Raw genomic sequence first — 19,381 nt, forward strand, 5'->3', positions numbered from 1 at the left:
ATTAGTTAATTTCTAATTAAATTAATTAATTAGACCACTGATCATGCCTGCCTATACAAAATAAGTCAGGGAATCAAAATAAGTCAGGGAATCAAAATAGCTACTTGCTTCCATATCTACATCTACATTGTGGATTTTCAGAAAATGACAAAATAAAATAGTAACAACTTCAACTACTAATTGTTGTGCTGAAAGTTTAATATAGTTTATCTTTGTGTCTTGACCTCCTAATTCCTCATTAGGAATAAGTGCAATTATTGTTTGACTGTTATTGCATAGGTTGTATTTCATCTAAATCAAATTAGAAAAAAGCTTTTTATAACCTAAATTTTTAGAGGTTTAAGTGTGAATATTTGAAAAGGCAACAATTTGAGTCTGATTATTTTATTTATATACCAGCATTGCTCTGTTGTCATAAAGTGGTTAAATATTTTTACTACATTCAAGTTTTTCTTGTTTTTTCCCTTTTAAATGTCACAAAAAGCCCTTTTGGGTGGTAAAGTACAACTGATTAGTGAGTCACCAGCTGTTTTTCTTGTTGTCCTACTACCACCGATGTAAATTTGGCTAGAAAATTGGTTGAAACAAAGTGTGTGTGTGTTTATAGTTTCATTTCCTGGGTCTAGTTTACCTGTGCAGGTTTATCTCATCTTTGCCAAACCACTCCCAAGCTGCATGCAAAAACACAGCCAGTATAAAAGGATGTCACTGGTCTAGTCATCACAACACATTTGACTAACTTCAGAAGAGCATACTGTTTCTTCCTGTTTCTTGTTTTAAACTGAAGACAGCCTTTTCAAATATAGTCAAAAATGGCAGCACCTATATCTAAGGGAATACCTATAAGCGCAGTAAGTAAATTAGAGACTAAAATTTAATACATTGTCAAAAGCTCTAATTGTAGATAATGTACTATAAGTAGAATGGCATTTTAAATGGTTATCTTTGGTATATACAATATTACATCTTCAATAGTGCACCTCATGCTCTATACAGTTGTTAATTTTTAATATAGTACACTTACTCCAGCTCACGAATGACTAAGGTTATTGTAACGGTAAGTGGGCTAGACTGACAGGAGGGGCGCACACACACGCAGAGAGGTATTAACTGATATATTTAATAACAATAAAGACAAAAGATCACACAAACAAAACCAACAAATACTTGACCTAAGCTAAGATAAATGCTAAATATACAAACACGAACCTAAACCCTAAGCTAAACAAGAACTAGACAGGACTAAAGGCAAACAGGACTTAAATGACTAACAGGGCGAACCAACAGGCTAAACAGACAGGCTAAACAAAGATTAAACAGGTTACTAGAACATGAACTAACTAGACAGGAACATAGAACAAAACCAAAACAGAATGAACAGACCGGATGGGACGGAGCAGAGCAGGTAGGAATCAGAATCAAGGGCTAAACCAAACAGAAACCATAACAAACAGAGTTACCACAGAATAGTCTCCAACCAGCCTTTCCCTGATCCTCTCCTAAATACAGGCAGCCGGGGCTAATTAGCCCCAGCTAACCAATCAGGAGAGGGAGGCTGGCTGGAGACTGGGGAGAGAAGGGCGTGGCACACTAGAGCACAGGGAGGCTTAAAGCGTGACAGTTATTAATCAAAGGAAAACTTAAACCGGACATAGCAGATGGGATTTTCCCCAGAACAAAATCATGAATCTCAGCATTTTCAAGTCAATAATTTTATCACAACAAAAGCCACAACAAAATTGATAAGGTTTCTTTCATTTTGCAGTGGGGCTTGTGAGAAATGAATTTTGGTTGAATATTGTGTAAATATACAGTATTAACCTTTAAAAAGACAGAGGGGGAAAAAGAAAAAGAAATAAAAAGAATGCATTTTTCATCGAATGAAGTATAATCTGGCATTTCAAAAGTTATTAATTTTTTATTATCTTCAGTGATTTAAACATCTTGTTTTTCTTCTAAAGGTAAATCCACAATACCTCCACACAAACTCCACCAGCCACAAATGGCCTTTCAGTGCGATAGCAGAACTGATTGGTGAGTCACAACTTGTTCCACTTGACTATCACTTGGGTGTAGATTTGGCTAGCAAGCTGGTAAAGACAATTCAGTGAAGTAGAGTGTGTTGGGGTATTAATAGTTTATAACTGGACTGTCTTTTGACATTGTTGACCAGAGTTGTGCCAAATAGCAAAAATACCAATAAGACTTAATATCAAAAGGATTTGCATATTACTGCTGTTTGTTTTATATGAATACACTGATACACTGATTCAGACAGTAAGGGTGGAACATTAGATAAGCAGCCAATGTAAAGGTAGAGGTAAAAACTGATTGGAATAACACATGTGGTGTTGCCATGGTGACAGTAACACTGAAACAGAAGACCTGGGAAGATGTTACAAATTGTTTAAATTTGAAGTAAATAAACATTTTTACTTTACTACTACTGTGACACCCAATAAACTGTGACACTTTTATAAACACTAGGGCTTTAGAATTTTAATCGCAGTTCTAAAAAATTTTAATCAAACGATTTTTATTGGGCTATGTTTGTGCCACTTTAAACATACGTCACTGTGGTAATTTGCGCTGCTTTAACACAGCAACATACTGTGTAGCGATAACACGGATCTTTTCCAGTTTGCGGTCGTGAGTTACAAATTACTCCCCCAGATTTTCTCACTGGCTGCAACAAAAGATGGGACAGGGGCATGTTTATCACTGTGTAACATCATATTTCCTTTCAACAAGGACCAATTGGTATAGCTGTGAATTTTTTTTTACCCATTCATGCTTGATAAAACACTTCTGCTGCTCAGCAGTCCAGGGTTCATGTTGTCTGTAACACCCTCAATAACATTACACACCTTTTTAATAGGAGTCAGTTCTGAACTGCAGGCTTTGACCCATTCTGGTTTATAAACAAAAAAGTTTTTTGATAATGTTTCTCTTATACTTAGATGTGTCATTACCAGTTTCAGATTTTTTTTTTACATTTTACAACAGTTCTAGTCTTAATTTGCATATGTCCCAATATTTTTAAATGTGTTGCATGAAGAAAATGATTTACCTGAATTATTTAGTGAAATCTGTATATTAATCAAATCAGTATAATTGATACAGTTCAATATTAAATATATGTCTTTTAGTTAAATATCTGCTTTCAGTTAAACCCCTGCTTTCTGTTTATTATTTGAATTCGAAATATTGTCTTTTATATTGTATTAAATTATTGGATTTGGTTTTGTACTTTACACTGGTTTGTTGTTTGTGTTTATAGACAATGGTTTTGATGCAAAAGCCAAGAAGTTCTGGATAGATAAACAAATTGTCAAAGAACAAATCTGCCTTGTCTTCATGGATAATGGTGCAGGCATGGACTTTAATGAGATGCATAAAATGCTCAGGTATTATTGTGTTCTTTAAACCTACATTAGTGATACAGTGTGTGTGTGTGTGTGTGTGTGTGTACATATATATATATACAGTGGGGGAAATAAGTATTTGATCCTTTGCTGATTTTGTACGTTTACCCCCTTACAAAGACTTGAACAGTCTATAATTTTTATGGAAGGTTTATTTTAACAGAGAGAGACAGAATATCAACAAAAAATCCAGAAAAAAAACAATAAATAAAAGTTATAAATTAATTTGTATTTAATTAAGGGAAATAAGTATTTGATCCCCTACCAACCAGCAAGAATTCTGACCCCCACAGACCGGTTATGTGCCCATGAGGCACACAAATTAGTCCTGTCCCTGTATAAAAGACTCCTGTCACAGAATCAGTTTCTTCCGTTCAAATCTCTCGACCACCATGGGCAAGACCAAAGAGCTATCAAAGGACGTCAGGGACAAGATTGTAGACCTGCACAAGGCTGGAATGGGCTACAAGACCATCAGCAAGAAGCTTGGTGAGAAAGAGACCACTGTTGGTGCGATAATTCGAAAATGGAAGAAATACAAGATCACAATCACCCTCACTCTGGAGCTCCATGCAAGATCTCACCTATTGGGGTAAGAATGATTCTGAGAAAGGTGAGGTCAGTCCAGAATTACACGGGAGGAGCTTGTCAATGATCTCAAGGGAGCTGGGAGCAGAGAAATGCTGGATATGACCCCAAGAACACCATCCCCACCGGGCATTTCTTTGCCTCCAAACACGGCGAGTGGAGTTGATGCCAAAGAGCTCAATTTTGGTCTCATCTGACCATATCATATTCTCCCAAGCTTTCTCTGAATCATTCAGGTGTTCATTGGCAAACTTCAGACGGGCCTGTACATGAGCCTTCTTGAGCAAAGGGACTTTGCGGGCACTGCAGGATCTCAATCCATTACGGCGAAGTGTGTTACTAATGGTTTTCTTGGTGACTGTGCTCCCAGCTCCCTTGAGATCATTGACAAGCTCCTCCCGTGTAATTCTGGACTGACCTCACCTTTCTCAGAATCATTCTTACCCCACCAGGTGAGATCTTGCATGGAGCTCCAAAGTGAGGGTGATTGTGATCTTGTATTTCTTCCATTTTCGAATTATCGCACCAACAGTGGTCTCTTTCTCACCAAGCGTCTTGCTGATGGTCTTGTAGCCCATTTCAGCCTTTTGTGCAGGTCTACAATCTTGTCCCTGACGTCCTTTGATAGCTCTTTGGTCTTGCCCATGGTGGTCGAGAGATTTGAACGGAAGAAACTGATTCTGTGACAGGAGTCTTTTATACAGGGACAGGACTAATTTGTGTGCCTCATGGGCACATAACCGGTCTGTGGGGGTCAGAATTCTTGCTGGTTGGTAGGGGATCAAATACTTATTTCCCTTAATTAAATACAAATTAATTTATAACTTTTATTTAATGTTTTTTTTCTGGATTTTTTGTTGATATTCTGTCTCTCTCTGTTAAAATAAACCTTCCATAAAAATTATAGACTGTTCAAGTCTTTGTAAGGGGGTAAACTTACAAAATCAGCAGGGGATCAAATACTTATTTCCCCCACTGTGTGTGTGTATATATATATATATATACAGTGTATCACAAAAGTGAGTACACCCCTCACATTTCTGCAGATATTTAAGTATATCTTTTCATGGGACAACACTGACAAAATGACACTTTGACACAATGAAAAGTAGTCTGTGTGCAGCTTATATAACAGTGTAAATTTATTCTTGCCTCAAAATAACTCAATATACAGCCATTAATGTCTAAACCACTGGCAACAAAAGTGAGTACACCCCTTAGTGAAAGTTCCTGAAGTGTCAATATTTTGTGTGGCCACCATTATTTCCCAGAACTGCCTTAACTCTCCTGGGCATGGAGTTTACCAGAGCTTCACAGGTTGCCACTGGAATGCTTTTCCACTCCTCCATGACGACATCACGGAGCTGGCAGATATTCGAGACTTTGCGCTCCTCCACCTTCCGCTTGAGGATGCCCCAAAGATGTTCTATTGGGTTTAGGTCTGGAGACATGCTTGGCCAGTCCATCACCTTTACCCTCAGCCTCTTCAATAAAGCAGTGGTCGTCTTAGAGGTGTGTTTGGGGTCATTATCATGCTGGAACACTGCCCTGCGACCCAGTTTCCGGAGGGAGGGGATCATGCTCTGCTTCAGTATTTCACAGTACATATTGGAGTTCATGTGTCCCTCAATGAAATGTAACTCCCCAACACCTGCTGCACCCATGCAGCCCCAGACCATGGCATTCCCACCACCATGCTTGACTGTAGGCATGACACACTTATCTTTGTACTCCTCACCTGATTGCCGCCACACATGCTTGAGACCATCTAAACCAAATAAATTAATCTTGGTCTCATCAGACCATAGGACATGGTTCCAGTAATCCATGTCCTTTGTTGACATGTCTTCAGCAAACTGTTTGCGGGCTTTTTTGTGTAGAGACTTCAGAAGAGGCTTCCTTCTGGGGTGACAGCCATGCAGACCAATTTGATGTAGTGTGCGGCGTATGGTCTGAGCACTGACAGGCTGACCCCCCACCTTTTCAATCTCTGCAGCAACGCTGACAGCACTCCTGCGCCTATCTTTCAAATACAGCAGTTGGATGTGACGCTGAGCACGTGCACTCAGCTTCTTTGGACGACCAACGCGAGGTCTGTTCTGAGTGGACCCTGCTCTTTTAAAACGCTGGATGATCTTGGCCACTGTGCTGCAGCTCAGTTTCAGGGTGTTGGCAATCTTCTTGTAGCCTTGGCCATCTTCATGTAGCGCAACAATTCGTCTTTTAAGATCCTCAGAGAGTTCTTTGCCATGAGGTGCCATGTTGGAACTTTCAGTGACCAGTATGAGAGAGTGTGAGAGCTGTACTACTAAATTGAACACACCTGCTCCCTATGCACACCTGAGACCTAGTAACACTAACAAATCACATGACATTTTGGAGGGAAAATGACAAGCAGTGCTCAATTTGGACATTTAGGGGTGTAGTCTCTTAGGGGTGTACTCACTTTTGTTGCCGGTGGTTTAGACATTAATGGCTGTATATTGAGTTATTTTGAGGGAAGAATAAATTTACACTGTTATATAAGCTGCACACAGACTACTTTTCATTGTGTCAAAGTGTCATTTTGTCAGTGTTGTCCCATGAAAAGATATACTTAAATATCTGCAGAAATGTGAAGGGTGTACTCACTTTTGTGATACACTGTATATACATATATATATATATATATATATATATATATATATATATATATATATATATATATATATATATATATTTAACCACAGTCATCAGACTTCTTAAAATTTTTTGTCTCTGTTAGTTTCGGCTTCAATGATAAACAGTTATTTAGGAACCATGTTCCAGTGGGCCAGTATGGTAATGGATTCAAGTCAAGTTCTATGCGCTTGGGAAGGGATGCCATTGTGTTCTCCAGGAGAGCAGATACCATGTGTGTGGGGCTTCTGTCACAGACCTACCTCGAGGACATAAAAGCTGAGAATGTCATAGTGCCAATCATCACATTCACACCTACTGGAGAGACTTATATCCTTTATCTTAAAAACAAGGCTTTAAAGGTTGGCAAATAACATGAGTAACAACAAGTTACATATTTACTTATGAGACATAAATAATTAAGGTTTTCATTGAAGTTTTAATAGTTCCACAGAGAAATTTTGTCCTTAACCCTCATTATTCACTTGATGTTGCACCGGAGCATTATGAAAGTCTTCAGGATATCCTGAAATACTCTCTTTTTAATACCAAGGAGGAACTGCTGACTGAACTCCAACGGAACTCAACAGGAACACGTATAATCATCTGGAACCGCCGCCTGTAAGTATGCTGGCATGAAGTAAAATATAGGAATGAGTAGATGAGTGATTTAATGAGTATAAAAAGACAAAATGTGATGATGTACTGGTATGACAGTTTACAGTTAAGGAGCAATCTATAGGAGTGCGAGGAGGGTGCCTTTTTTGTCATATATAAATATACAGGTGTACAGTACAATGAAATTCTTTCTTCGCGTATCCCAGCTTGTTTGGAAGCTGGAGTCAGAGTGCAGTGTCAGTCATCATACGGCGCCTCTGGAGCAGAGGGTTAAGGGCCTTGCTCAAGGACCCAACAGTGGCTGCCTGGCAGAGCTGGGATTCGAACTCTCAACCTTTCAGTTAATAGCCCAAAGCTCTACCCACTAGGCTACCACTGTCCCTATTATGATCTGATGTCATAATAATGTTAACAATAAAACAGTACAGTTTATTATCTCATTGGTCAACAGAGATTTTGCTTCTTGAACACATTTGAGTGTATCATGTATTTTGAGCTGTTGATAATCATAGTTCATTTTTTTATTCCTCATTGTTAAGCCTCAAGGCTGTCTTGTTACACAATGACAGCATCTATCCTTCAGTACATGTTAGTAGCACATAAAGAAACATAAGAAAATGGAACCTGTTATTGAAACATACGTATCAAGTACAGCAACTACAACTGGAACAGCTGTGTTGAAGAGTTACATTACAATAAAGAACTAGCCAATTCATCAGGGGCTCCAGGGCAGACAAATGTGGCACATAAACAAATTGTGGACGCAACAAAGATATTTTTTGCCTCCACTTCACATAACTAATGAAAACTTTTGTGAAAGCAATGAACAAGGAGCGAGAAGGTTTCGTAATTTGAGACAAGTGTTCACAAGAATACCTAATGCCAGGATTAAGGAAGGCATTTTTGTTGGTTCACAAATCCGACACATCATGAATTACAATCAGTTCAAGGACCTGAAAAAACTGCTTGGAAATAATTCAAGGATGTTGCTGAAAATTTCCTTGATAAATTGATAAAGTGCAACATCCATTTCCTGCATTCACACTTGTGTTTCTTCCCTTCTAATCTTGGTGCAGTAAGTGATGAACATGGTGAGGACTTTCATCAAGACATTACTACTTTACCAAAGCTACTGGAATCAGTTAATGCTGGCTGACTACTGCTGGGCACTAATACGTGATGCACTGGATGCTGAGTACAAAATCAGCAGATCTGAATGTGTTATAATCAGTAAAACTTAATCTCATGTTTCTCAAAATTTCTATGTGATACAATCAGAAACTATATTTGTGTTCAGCTTGAATGAGTCGCTAAATCTCACAATCACTAAATTTTTTAAGGAAGCAAAACTTTTGCAAAACATTGTTGTCCAGTGTTTTCTATAAGCATTTACAGGTGCCACATGTGGCTTGAGTACAACCTTACAAGCCTACCTACATAACATCCAGGTGAAAATGAAAAGAAAAAAATATATACATTTTTTTGTAGTAAATAAACTACAGAAGGACCACACTGTTGTCCTGTTATGGGTTAGATATTTCATACCACTCAACTTCATTTCAGAAGAGAACAATTAAAAGTTAAAACTGCTGTTGGAACTTGTTGGCACTGGCTTTTTCTATAATAAATTTTTATTCCGTTAGCAGAACAGAGTCAGCATTAGAACTTGACTTCTCTCAAGACTTTGACATCCGGATTCCGGATGACGATGAGAGCACCATAGAGCAAATGAGATGGCAAGGCTCATCAGTGCCTGAAAGTGAATATTCACTGCGGGTAAGAGTTTAGATGAAAAAGGCTGAATAAATCTGTTCACAATTTACCACCTTAACTTACTGTGATAACAACTATTAGTTCTGCATGATCATGTGTTTGTGCTTATTTTTCTTGTTTAAGGCATACTGCAGTATCCTGTACCTGAACCCAAAAATGCAGATTATAATTCGAGGGGAGAAGGTAAAAACTTTGGAGCTCTCCAAAAGTCTAGCAAATCAAGAGAAGTACAGATACAAACCCACGTTTCTTGTATCCTTTTGCCGATTATTAGTGTTATGGAAGATTTTAAAAATAACCAACAAATAAATGGTGATGAATATGTCAGATCTAATTATCAAACATTATTTTAAATGTCATGATCTTTAAGTGTTTGTCTCAGAATCATAGCACTGAAATCATTTTTGGCTACAACACAAAGAACACAGATCATTATGGCATCATGATGTACCACAACAATCGCCTTATCAAAGCTTACGAACGTGTTGCCTGTCAACGCAAGGTCAGAATTTTTAACATTATTTACTTTTACTAAACTCTTTCAGTGAAATCAGATCAGATGCACAGTAGTGTTGCTTCTTTTTAGTTGTTTAAATCAGTTTTCAGGTATCAGTAACAGAAATACTATACATTAGGATAACCTAAGTAGCAACAAATAAAAACTTCTCTAAATAATCACATTCAATTGCAAAAACATTTTCAGCATTAGGTAATTCATAATAAAAATGACACACAGCTCAGCACTACAAATAAAATTCTTTTGGCAAAATTATTTAATCCCATGCCTTGTAACGTAGCCATGTAATGTGATCAAAAGCTTCCATTCTGTATGCACCATCACATGTGTTTTTGTGTTCTGCAAACAGGCAAACAGCACAGGAGCAGGTGTTACAGGGATAACAGAGTGTAACTACCTACAACCAACTCACAACAAGCAGGACTTTATCCCTACAGATGAGTACAGGTTTGTTTAACAACAATTTGTAAGAAATATTTAGCTACAAATACAGATTTAGGAGGAACATCATCACAGCATCACATCATCTTAAACTGAATATGTTCCTTATATTTGTTAGGCCATTTTTTGGATTTGTCCATTTGAACATTTTAAATGGTATGTGATGAAATACCAGTTCTGTTTATTACATGGTGTAATATTTTTATTTGTGCAGGAAAACCATGCAGATTTTAAACACTAAGCTTAAACAGTATTGTGGTATTCTTCAAACAAACTGCACTGTACCTGTTCAGGCTGTTGTGTGAGTACACCCCCACACACACATGGAAGAACACATTCACACAAATGTACAAATATATACAAACTCAAAAAAGGTTTGGCACTAGTAAAAATTTTATTAAAATTGCAAATCTGTTATGACCTGTATTTAAATGAAAACAGTACAAAAGTGTTTTACTGTGTGTGCTCATTTTAAATTTTATAGCTGCAGCACATTCCCAAAAAAAAAGCAGAAACGAGGTATGTTTACCACCTTGTTACATTGACTTCACTTTTAAAATTCATTTGTGAACTCACGACACTAACTGCTAATGTCACGGGGTGGGGCATGAGACGCTCGTGACAAGAATTTTGAACTACATCGATTTTTACTTTGTTGCCAACAATGCCACCTAGGAGTTTAACGAGCTCTAGTAACTCAAATTTTAATATTTGTAAGGAAGGTTTTTTAATTTAAGTCTAAGCACAATGTTTTAAGGCCACAGGTTCTTTTCGATCTGGGGTGCGAGCAATCAAGATGGACCACCACAATTTACTGAATTTTAAAAAGACAGTTTTATTGACCATAAAAAGTTCACATTAGGGACCAATATTAAATTACTCCCCTCACAGGACTAAATACTTTAAAATGCTAGAATAACTTCACTCAATTTACGTTAGAGTTGCACCTGTAAACAATGTAACGGGTCTTACACCATCATAGGAACATTATCAAAATGTTTAATTTAAGCTGTTTAACATATATTATTTTCATTCTTTAATGATAAATCAGAACCATATTTTAGGTAAAAGAACATGCATAAACATCATGTAACATTTTTTCTCAATAGTGAAAACAAAATTTTTACATAATCCATCTTAACACCGACATGCAGCCCGGTTCTGGACTGCGTTGCTTAGGGGGGCAGTAACAAAATTGGGGGAGGGTTAGGGAAATGCCCACACCAGCGCCCCCATAGCGCCGACCCTGCTTGTGTTACTTTAGTTTCGCCCTAAGCCGGATTCGAACCTAGGGCAGAAGAACTGCCCACTGCGCTACTCAAACAGTGAAGTATTTATAGTGGTGGTAAATTCGGTTCATTTTATGGACTCGGGTTAATCGGAGTCACTCAGTAATGTGATCCGGTTCACTTGGGTCACTTGAGTCAGTTGAGTCACTTGTCTTCCATGCACTCATCTTCTGTAAATAAATCCTTCTCTCTTAATTCTCTTGGCACCTCACACTTCTCCTGTCAGTGACAAGTTGACACTTCTCACGTGTGTTTTTGTAAAGAAGAAAAAAAAGGAGACCAGAGAAGCTCGTCTGCGATTCCAGTTGGTGATGGATCGTGTAGTGTGAAACCCCTATCGCCGATCAGTCGTGTAGTGTGAAATATACACCGACTGAAGGACTCCCGAGTGCAAGAGATTCAGTCGTATAGTGTGAACTGTACAACGACCTGACGACTTGGAAAGTCGTGTAGTGTGAACTTGGCATTAGCAGCAGCCAGTCAGAGGACTCGTAGGATCCGGGTTAATTAAGATTTCGGACTCGTGATTCCTGATTCAGTACAAAGATTCGAATCATTAACCCGGGTGATTCATGTGATTCAGGAACCGCCCAGCTCTAGTATTGAACAGTCTAATCTGCAGCGTTTCTCTCCCATTGATAAAAATACGGAACAAAGCGCGTCCCGTATCAGTTCAATACGGAACGCGACATTTAGTTTGCAAATACGGAACGATTCCGTATTTTACGGGACGGTTGGCAACCCTAGTAACCACCAGCCCCCCAGTGTAAGTCTTCCAAGGCCTGGGTGGAATGCAGCACAACAGCAGCCTCCGGTGCAGCTCCTCCACGCTCATCTGCCGGTGCGTCTCGACTCTTTTCGTCTCGCCCGCACGCCAGTCACTCATGGCCCCGTGTCGCTTCCACACCGATTCTGAAGCTCCGTCTCTACGGCTCAAGTCGCCAACTTAGCACTGCTTCACTGCACTGCTCCTCAGTCACTGTGTATGGCCAGATCTACCCGGTCGCGTCACGCTCCGGGCGGCGGAGCCGCTGTCACGACCGACCAACCCGCTCCTCTCGCCTCCTCGCTCTCCTTCCTCTTTCACTTCCTTTCGCCATTGTTCTCTGCTGCGTCTTTATCAAAAACAAAAGGGGTTAGCCCCACCTCCCGACCATCCCCATTGGTCGCTCAGTTCATCGAGCACAATCGCGATCGGCCGCCGTCGCTGTCCATCAAGCCTCATTATAAAAGCGAATCAGTCATCAATTGGGGAGAAAGTCTCAATACAACAAATAAAACAAACACCAATTTCACCCACGTGACACTAAAAGTGTATTTTTTTCTTTTCTGCTTAACATTTTAGCAAAACATGTTGTTTAGCTGAAACCAGAGCCGTAGATAGAGAGAGTTGCGACACTCCTTGATCTCGCCGCCACGCGGTTCATGTAACCCTCCGATAGTTCCAAACAAACCCGGCGCTGTCATGTTCTCAAATGGGACAGGCAGCAGTGAATGACATATTAAACAGTAAATAATAAACATTTGTACAATTTCTGGGTATTTTCACCTGCCTTTACATTTACTGCATCTGCTTTAATGTCAATTTGGTATATGAAGTGGAAGATTGATGTTTATAATGAGTTGTTAATAGGTCGTTCTTGTTAACACTGTTAGGATTTTTGGAACATAACATCATTATTAAACATCATTATTAAACATAAATTCAATATGGGAAGTTTTACGGCATTTTCCAAGTTTTACGACATTCATGCCGCATGGCCTTTTGTTCAAAATGGCGGCTGCCATGATCTCTTGGCAGAGGTCCTCTAGACCCCCACCTAGGGGGTGGGCGGAGCCTGGGCCTCTTTAGCACATTTCATTGGCTCCAACAGCAGCGGCGGAGGAGGAGCCTAGACTAGTTTAAAAGAACGGCGTGCTCAGACTCCGGGTCTCTCTTCTCGTTTTGGATTGCAGGAGAAAGGAGCGTCGATCGGCTTAGCTCTGACATATATTCACAGATCATTTTTTACACTTAATAAAGTGTTTCTGAAGAGTACTTTCTGGATTCTCTGACTGCTTTCTTCAGGACCTCTTGAACTAAAAGATTTGTCGTAACAAACACACAGTACATTATATTATCATACATTACATAATGCGATATCATTAAGTAGTTTAAACAGTTTTTTATGTTTTGTTTTTTACATAAACTAATCTCCCTTCACTTTCCTGAGGATTCATAATAATAATCATTTTGGTTAAACACTAAGTCATGTGGCTGGATTCATAAGGTTTACCTGCACTGAATGAACAGATTCATAAACACACTACCGTACCTTTAACATTATAGTGCAGGTACATGACATAGCAATAATTGATCTCTTATTTCATGAGTAATTAATAATTTATTTCTACATGTAATACATGAATTAATTCATAATTAATATGCACTAGTTCATTTTGTCTAATGTATGTGGTGGACAAGGTACACAAACCATGTAGTTGAGTTGAAGTAGAGATATCCAAGGTAAAATATGACTCCAGTAAAAGTAATAGTAAAAGTAAAAATACCTCCACTAAAGTACTAAACTAAATTTACCTTCAAATGTACTTAAGTATGAAAGTAAAAGTAGCATGATTTATTATGGCTCTGATGTTTTATTATCATTTCTGTAACAAGACTCTTGATTAATCAACTTTTAATTAATCAATTTGAGGTGAAAAGACTCGTGTCAATAATTTAGCTTAGCTGACTAAGCTAAATTCAGTTATACCTATTAATTAAGATAAACATGTAACATTTAGTGCTGAGCAAATGCTAAACAATAACAGTATTAAGTATATAAATGACATTAAATTCATTATTTTTTTTAAACAAAGCAACAAACAGCTAAAAATGCTTGATAAGTAGTAAAAATGAATGGGGCTCTATGGGACATTTGGAACTATACAGAGCTCCACAACCCGGAAGCTGCACAGAAAATATGTCCCGCCCCCTTTCCAACGGTTCCCTATGGGAGTGTCGCCTCCCTGTTCTCTCTACCGCTCTGGCTGAAACTAACAGCTACAACTCATTGTCAAAGCCTTTGGTACTAGCAGCCCCCTTACCACTACAAACTCTGGCTTTTGAACTTTACAATCATGTTGGTCCTTTTCTTTGGCCCAGAGAAGGTAATATTCATTATTTTCAAAAACAATTTGAAAAATAGACCTGACAGACCACAGTAGATGTTTCCACTGTGATCAGTCCATTTCAGATCAGAATCAGAATCAGAATCAGATTTATTGGCCAGGTATGTGGATACACACAAGGAATTTGTTTCCGGCTGATGGTATCTCTCTAGTAATGGTACGATTCAGTGTACAAGCAACGTATACATTAAACATTAAACACAAAATCACAAAATTATCCAAACTATAAGATTATATACACACAATATACAGAATGTAATTTAGCAGCATCTGAAATATTTACAAAACAGTAAAGTGCACAACATGTAGGATGAGTACTACAGTGTAGTCAATTTGGCAGCAGATGAATATTTTTACGCTTACGTGTTATGTATTATCAGTCATTTATTTATTTAGGAGGGAGATGGCCTGTGGGAAGAAACTGCTTTTAAATCTGGTGGTTTTAATGTGGATGGATCTATAGCGCCTGCCGGAGGGGAGGGGTTGGATAAAGTAATGTCCAGGGTGTGAGGAGTCAGTGATAATTTTCTCTGCCCGTTTCTTGGTTCTTGAAGTATACAAGTCCTGGAGAGAGGGGAGAGGAGCACCAATGATTTTTTCAGCTGACTTCACCTGTCGCTGCAGTCTGTTCCTTTGTTGTGTTGTGGCTGCACCAAACCAGACTGTGATGGAAGTGCACAGAACTGATTCGATGGCCGCAGTGTAGAATTGTCTTAGCAGCTCCTGTGGCAGTCCCAGCTTTCGCATTTTCCGCAGAAAGAACATTCTCTGTTGGGTTTTCTTGATGGTGGAGTTGATGTTATACTCCCACTTCAGGTCCTGGGAAATGATAGTGCCCAAAAACTTGAAGGACTCCACAGTTGAAACAGGACTGCCTAAAATTGTGAGTGGGAGCCGTGCTGGTGAGTGTTTTCTGAAGTCCACTGTCATCTCTACAGTCTTGAGCGTGTTAAGCTCCAGGTTGTTCTTACTGCACCAGTGCACCAGCTGGTCGACCTCTCGCCGGTAAGCAGATTCATCTCCGTCGCGAATCAGACGAGCTTCAGCCCAGAGAAGGCTGAAGTGTTTCTATGTTCTTCAAGTTTCATGTAGTGGATGAGTTTTGTCCATGATGGATGAAAGTTAATTAAGAGATCCTGTGTCACCACAGTTTTCTGGATGTTCTGTTTAAGTGAAAGTACAGAACCAGTTTTTTTGATATTTGATTATTTTCACCATATTAACACTGATGCTATCACCCCAACATTCAATTTCTCTAAGACTGCAAGGGAAGCTCAGCTTCCCCTAAAATGTCAAAAATTAAATGGTCAAATATGTACAGTTGTGTTAACATTTCATTGGCTACAAATGCGTTAGAACATGTTCATCTCGAAGACGAGTTCGTTCAGAATCATCTACTTATCACAAATCGACTGACTCGAATTTCTCATACATTCCCTGGTCCAGATCAGCCACCCAACTTCTTTTTGTTATTGTCTTGGCCAATGCACTGGCCTCTGCCATTCTCTTGTGTTTGCTGCTAACACTTTCTAGTTATCAACAGGCCATGGCTCCATGTCCCAGGCAAGCCTCTTTTTCTTATTTTTTCATCTATGCGTTGGCTTTCTTACTGCCACTCGACCTGTCAAACTTGCAGCTTGAAGTCTGCATTTCACAGTTGAAACTGTTGAAAGTAGAACTTTTTCTTTAGATGCTGTTGTGGCTTTATGTTTACCATTCCTGTTCCTTTAAGAGTTAACAGTTTTCAAGTGTCTTTTGATAGTGATGTCATGGTGTAGTGAGTGCCTTATAACAGAAAGATGCCAGGTGTATGCAGAGATAATAAGTAATGAACCCAAGCACAGGAGACTTAAACAGGGAAGATCAATAGTGTGACTCAAAAACCACACAAACTAAAGAAAAAATAAAATTAATGAAAACAAAATAATAAAATGCAAGAAATTACAAACAAAACTGAACCAAAGTCGCAGCTCAAAGTGTGACTCAGGATTAGATAAGACATGTGACTGCATTCATTGATTATAAATCCCTTGTTCAATTCTTCTTTTATACCCAGTTATTATACCCGTTATAACTAAAGTCTTTCCTAATTCATGGTCATGTAAATTGTGTCACAGACTGTGAAATTAGCCTTTTCCAGTGTAATATGCAATTTGTTGGAAAATTCCAAATTTAAGGTTTGTGTTTAGCAATGTAACGTTTTCCATTTGCGTAGCATTCAAGTGCCTTACATTTATTGGTTAATTGCACTAGAGTTTGCTAAGTTCATAAAGTAATACTTTACTGGCTTGTTCTTTTGAGGCGCAGCAGATATATGATCATGTGTGTAGAGAAGCACACTTGTACATTGCTTTTGTTTATTTTTTATGAACAAAGCTACATTTCCACAAAGGGTTAAAATGCACTCAATATGTAAACACATACAAACATTATCAGCACACTACAATAGAAAAGTCTGCTAAACTAGCAATCATACGGCAATTTAGTTAGCAATCGGTTAGTCAAAATGTCCAAGATGTTGAAATCTAAAGCAGCTAAAAACACAACTCAGGTAACCGTCATTTATTCTATCATTCAATTCATGAGTGTTAATGATTGCCATGAAATGTGAAAAAAATCCAAAAAAAGAGCACATACAATGGGCATGCAGATATCACAACCAAAGAGACAGACATAGTTCAACATCAGTCTTAAAAAGTACATGGAACAGAGGTATCTTGCCAGAGATAGAAAGGAAATTCCAACGCCGACTAACAGAGAAGGAAAGATTTTGTTGCTGGTCAAATGTAATTTAAGCACCAAAGAAATAAAGTAACACAGTGGTAAACATGCTCCAAATTTTGTAATATCTTGCAACCTTACACAGTATTTACAGTGTTTTACTAGTTGTATTTTACTAGTTGAAATAAACCATTAAATATGTTGTCTTTGAAGTGTTTACAGTGATGGGCTCAAAGAGTCTGCAGTTTATTAAATTTTTTGAATTTTTGAATTATTTGTAACTAAGTACCAGGACAAGTTTACAAATTCTGGACACCTATGGGAAGAACTACCACTATTTTCTTGTATTTTGTACAGCACTGTATATGTTTTGTTTGTAAATGTGTGTGTGCTAGCTTACATGAATGTCTAATGTATTCAGGAGTTGTGATGCTGAAGAAGAGCCTCAAGTTTCTGAGGAAGCAGAGTTAAATAACGTGCCATTATATACACTGACCAGGCATAACATTATGACCACTGACAGGTGTAGTGAATAACTCTGATTATCACTTCATCACGGCACCTGTTAGTGGGTGGGATATATTAGGCAGCAAGTAAACATTTTATCCTCAACGTTGATGTGTTAGAAGCAGGAAAAATGTTGGGTCTGGGTCAGAGCATTTCCAGAACTACAGTTCTTGTGTGGTGTTCCCAGTCATCAGTGGTCAGTTCTGATAGAAAGGTGACAGAATACACAGTGCATTGCGGTTTGTTGTTTATGGTGCTGCATAGCCAAGAAAATATATGAAAATATATAAAATGTATATTTTATATAAATTGTGTCTGTGTGTGTGTGTGTGTGTGTGTGTGTATTTTTTACAGCGAGAGTCATCAGAAATTGTCTGCTGTGATAAACAGAGAGAAGGTGATGTGATGACCTCTTATTTTTAACAGAATTTATTTAGCAGTACATTTTCTGCATTATCTTCTGTTCCCCGATGCCATTATAGTGTCATGGAGTTTCACGTTTTCATGGACAACATTATTAAGCAACACTGAAATGAAAAATGCTACAGAGTCACTGCCAAAACAATTTGTAAGACAATTCACAAGACATATGGTTAAGAATTATGTGCATTTGTGTAAATATATTTCAAAAATCCACTTTACAATAATTTGATGCCTGCAGCAAATTCAGACAATAGACAGTGGCAACATGAGAGTGAAAAGTTATAGAATGTTTGAGTTACACCATCTTGGTTCCACAATAAGCAGGTGAATTAATAACAAGGGAGAATTACGATTGGCTATAGAAGAAATATAAAGGCTCAGTGTTCGCAAGCGAAATATGTTGTGGTTTACCAGTTCAGTCAAACAACATTTCATTATACAAGATTGCAGGTACATGATCTACTGTACATGCTACTGTAAAAAGATTTAGGAAATCTGGAGAAATCTCCTATTAGGCTGAAAACCTCTGTTGAATGTGCATGACTTTCAAGCCCTCAGACTGCACTGCATAAGTGCTGCAGTGGTAACTAAAGCTTTGGAATGAACTGGAACACCAGTTGAGGTTTTCTTGACCAACATTATTACCTAGCCTTTTTAAATGAATGGACACAAAATCCCACAGAAATAAAGAACTTAAAGAATTAAAGAGCCACTCTCAAAAAAGTGGCTGTTGTTATAGCTGAAAGGGTCACATAGAGGTCAATTTATTTTGATTCTATGTATGTATGTATGTATGTATGTATGTATGTATATTTATACATATGCTTATATATATTTAGCAAAACAGCCCCCCCACACACACACACAAACATTTAGCTCCACCCTTGGTTTCATATTTCTCATTTTCTAAATACTCATGCTTAACCTGTCTCTATTTAAATTCTCAACATAATTGATCTTCATCATCCATTCCTCAGCCTGTCCCTGTTGCCAAGACACAAAGACCAAGGTACAAAACACTTCTTTTTCCCATTAATACAATGTTAAGAAATGCCAAATCATTATATTTCTCTCTTATCATAGAAAGAAGAAAGCTCCAAACAAAGACATTATTGAGAAAAAAGTAACCAGATTTGATAGCAGCACAGCGGTTCCATCAGCATTAAAGGCCTATTTTTCAAAACTCACAAACAGTGATAGTGATGATAGTGATGATTGTGAAGCTGGGTTGCAGGAGGGTGACATTAACA

The 19,381-nt window shown here is 38.2% G+C and overlaps 1 protein-coding gene across 1 annotated transcript; it reads left to right on the top strand.

The window, feature by feature from the left end:
- The first annotated feature begins 812 nt into the window (after nt 1-812).
- On the top strand, nt 813-19,373 carry LOC134324038 (MORC family CW-type zinc finger protein 3-like). The gene is made up of 14 exons (XM_063005690.1): nt 813-851; nt 1,962-2,034; nt 3,281-3,407; nt 6,778-7,006; nt 7,171-7,292; nt 8,936-9,065; nt 9,186-9,314; nt 9,445-9,564; nt 9,929-10,026; nt 10,235-10,321; nt 18,063-18,105; nt 19,109-19,140; nt 19,215-19,324; nt 19,366-19,373. The coding sequence occupies exons 1-14, from the start codon at nt 813-815 to the stop codon at nt 19,371-19,373; spliced, it is 1,347 nt and encodes a 448-aa protein (XP_062861760.1).
- Nucleotides 19,374-19,381: the final 8 nt, after the last annotated feature.

This window comes from Trichomycterus rosablanca, chromosome 12, assembly GCF_030014385.1.
Source record: "Trichomycterus rosablanca isolate fTriRos1 chromosome 12, fTriRos1.hap1, whole genome shotgun sequence".
NCBI lineage: Eukaryota > Metazoa > Chordata > Actinopteri > Siluriformes > Trichomycteridae > Trichomycterus > Trichomycterus rosablanca.

What these genes read in the sequence shown, in the direction of transcription:
- LOC134324038 (XM_063005690.1), top strand. Translation starts at nt 813, where the DNA reads ATGGCAGCACCTATATCTAAGGGAATACCTATAAGCGCA. An exon ending in AGGGAATACCTATAAGCGCA is followed by an intron (nt 852 to 1,961) that starts GTAAGTAAATTA and finishes TTTCTTCTAAAG; the next exon opens with GTAAATCCACAATACCTCCA. An exon ending in GTGTTGCCTGTCAACGCAAG is followed by an intron (nt 9,565 to 9,928) that starts GTCAGAATTTTT and finishes TTCTGCAAACAG; the next exon opens with GCAAACAGCACAGGAGCAGG.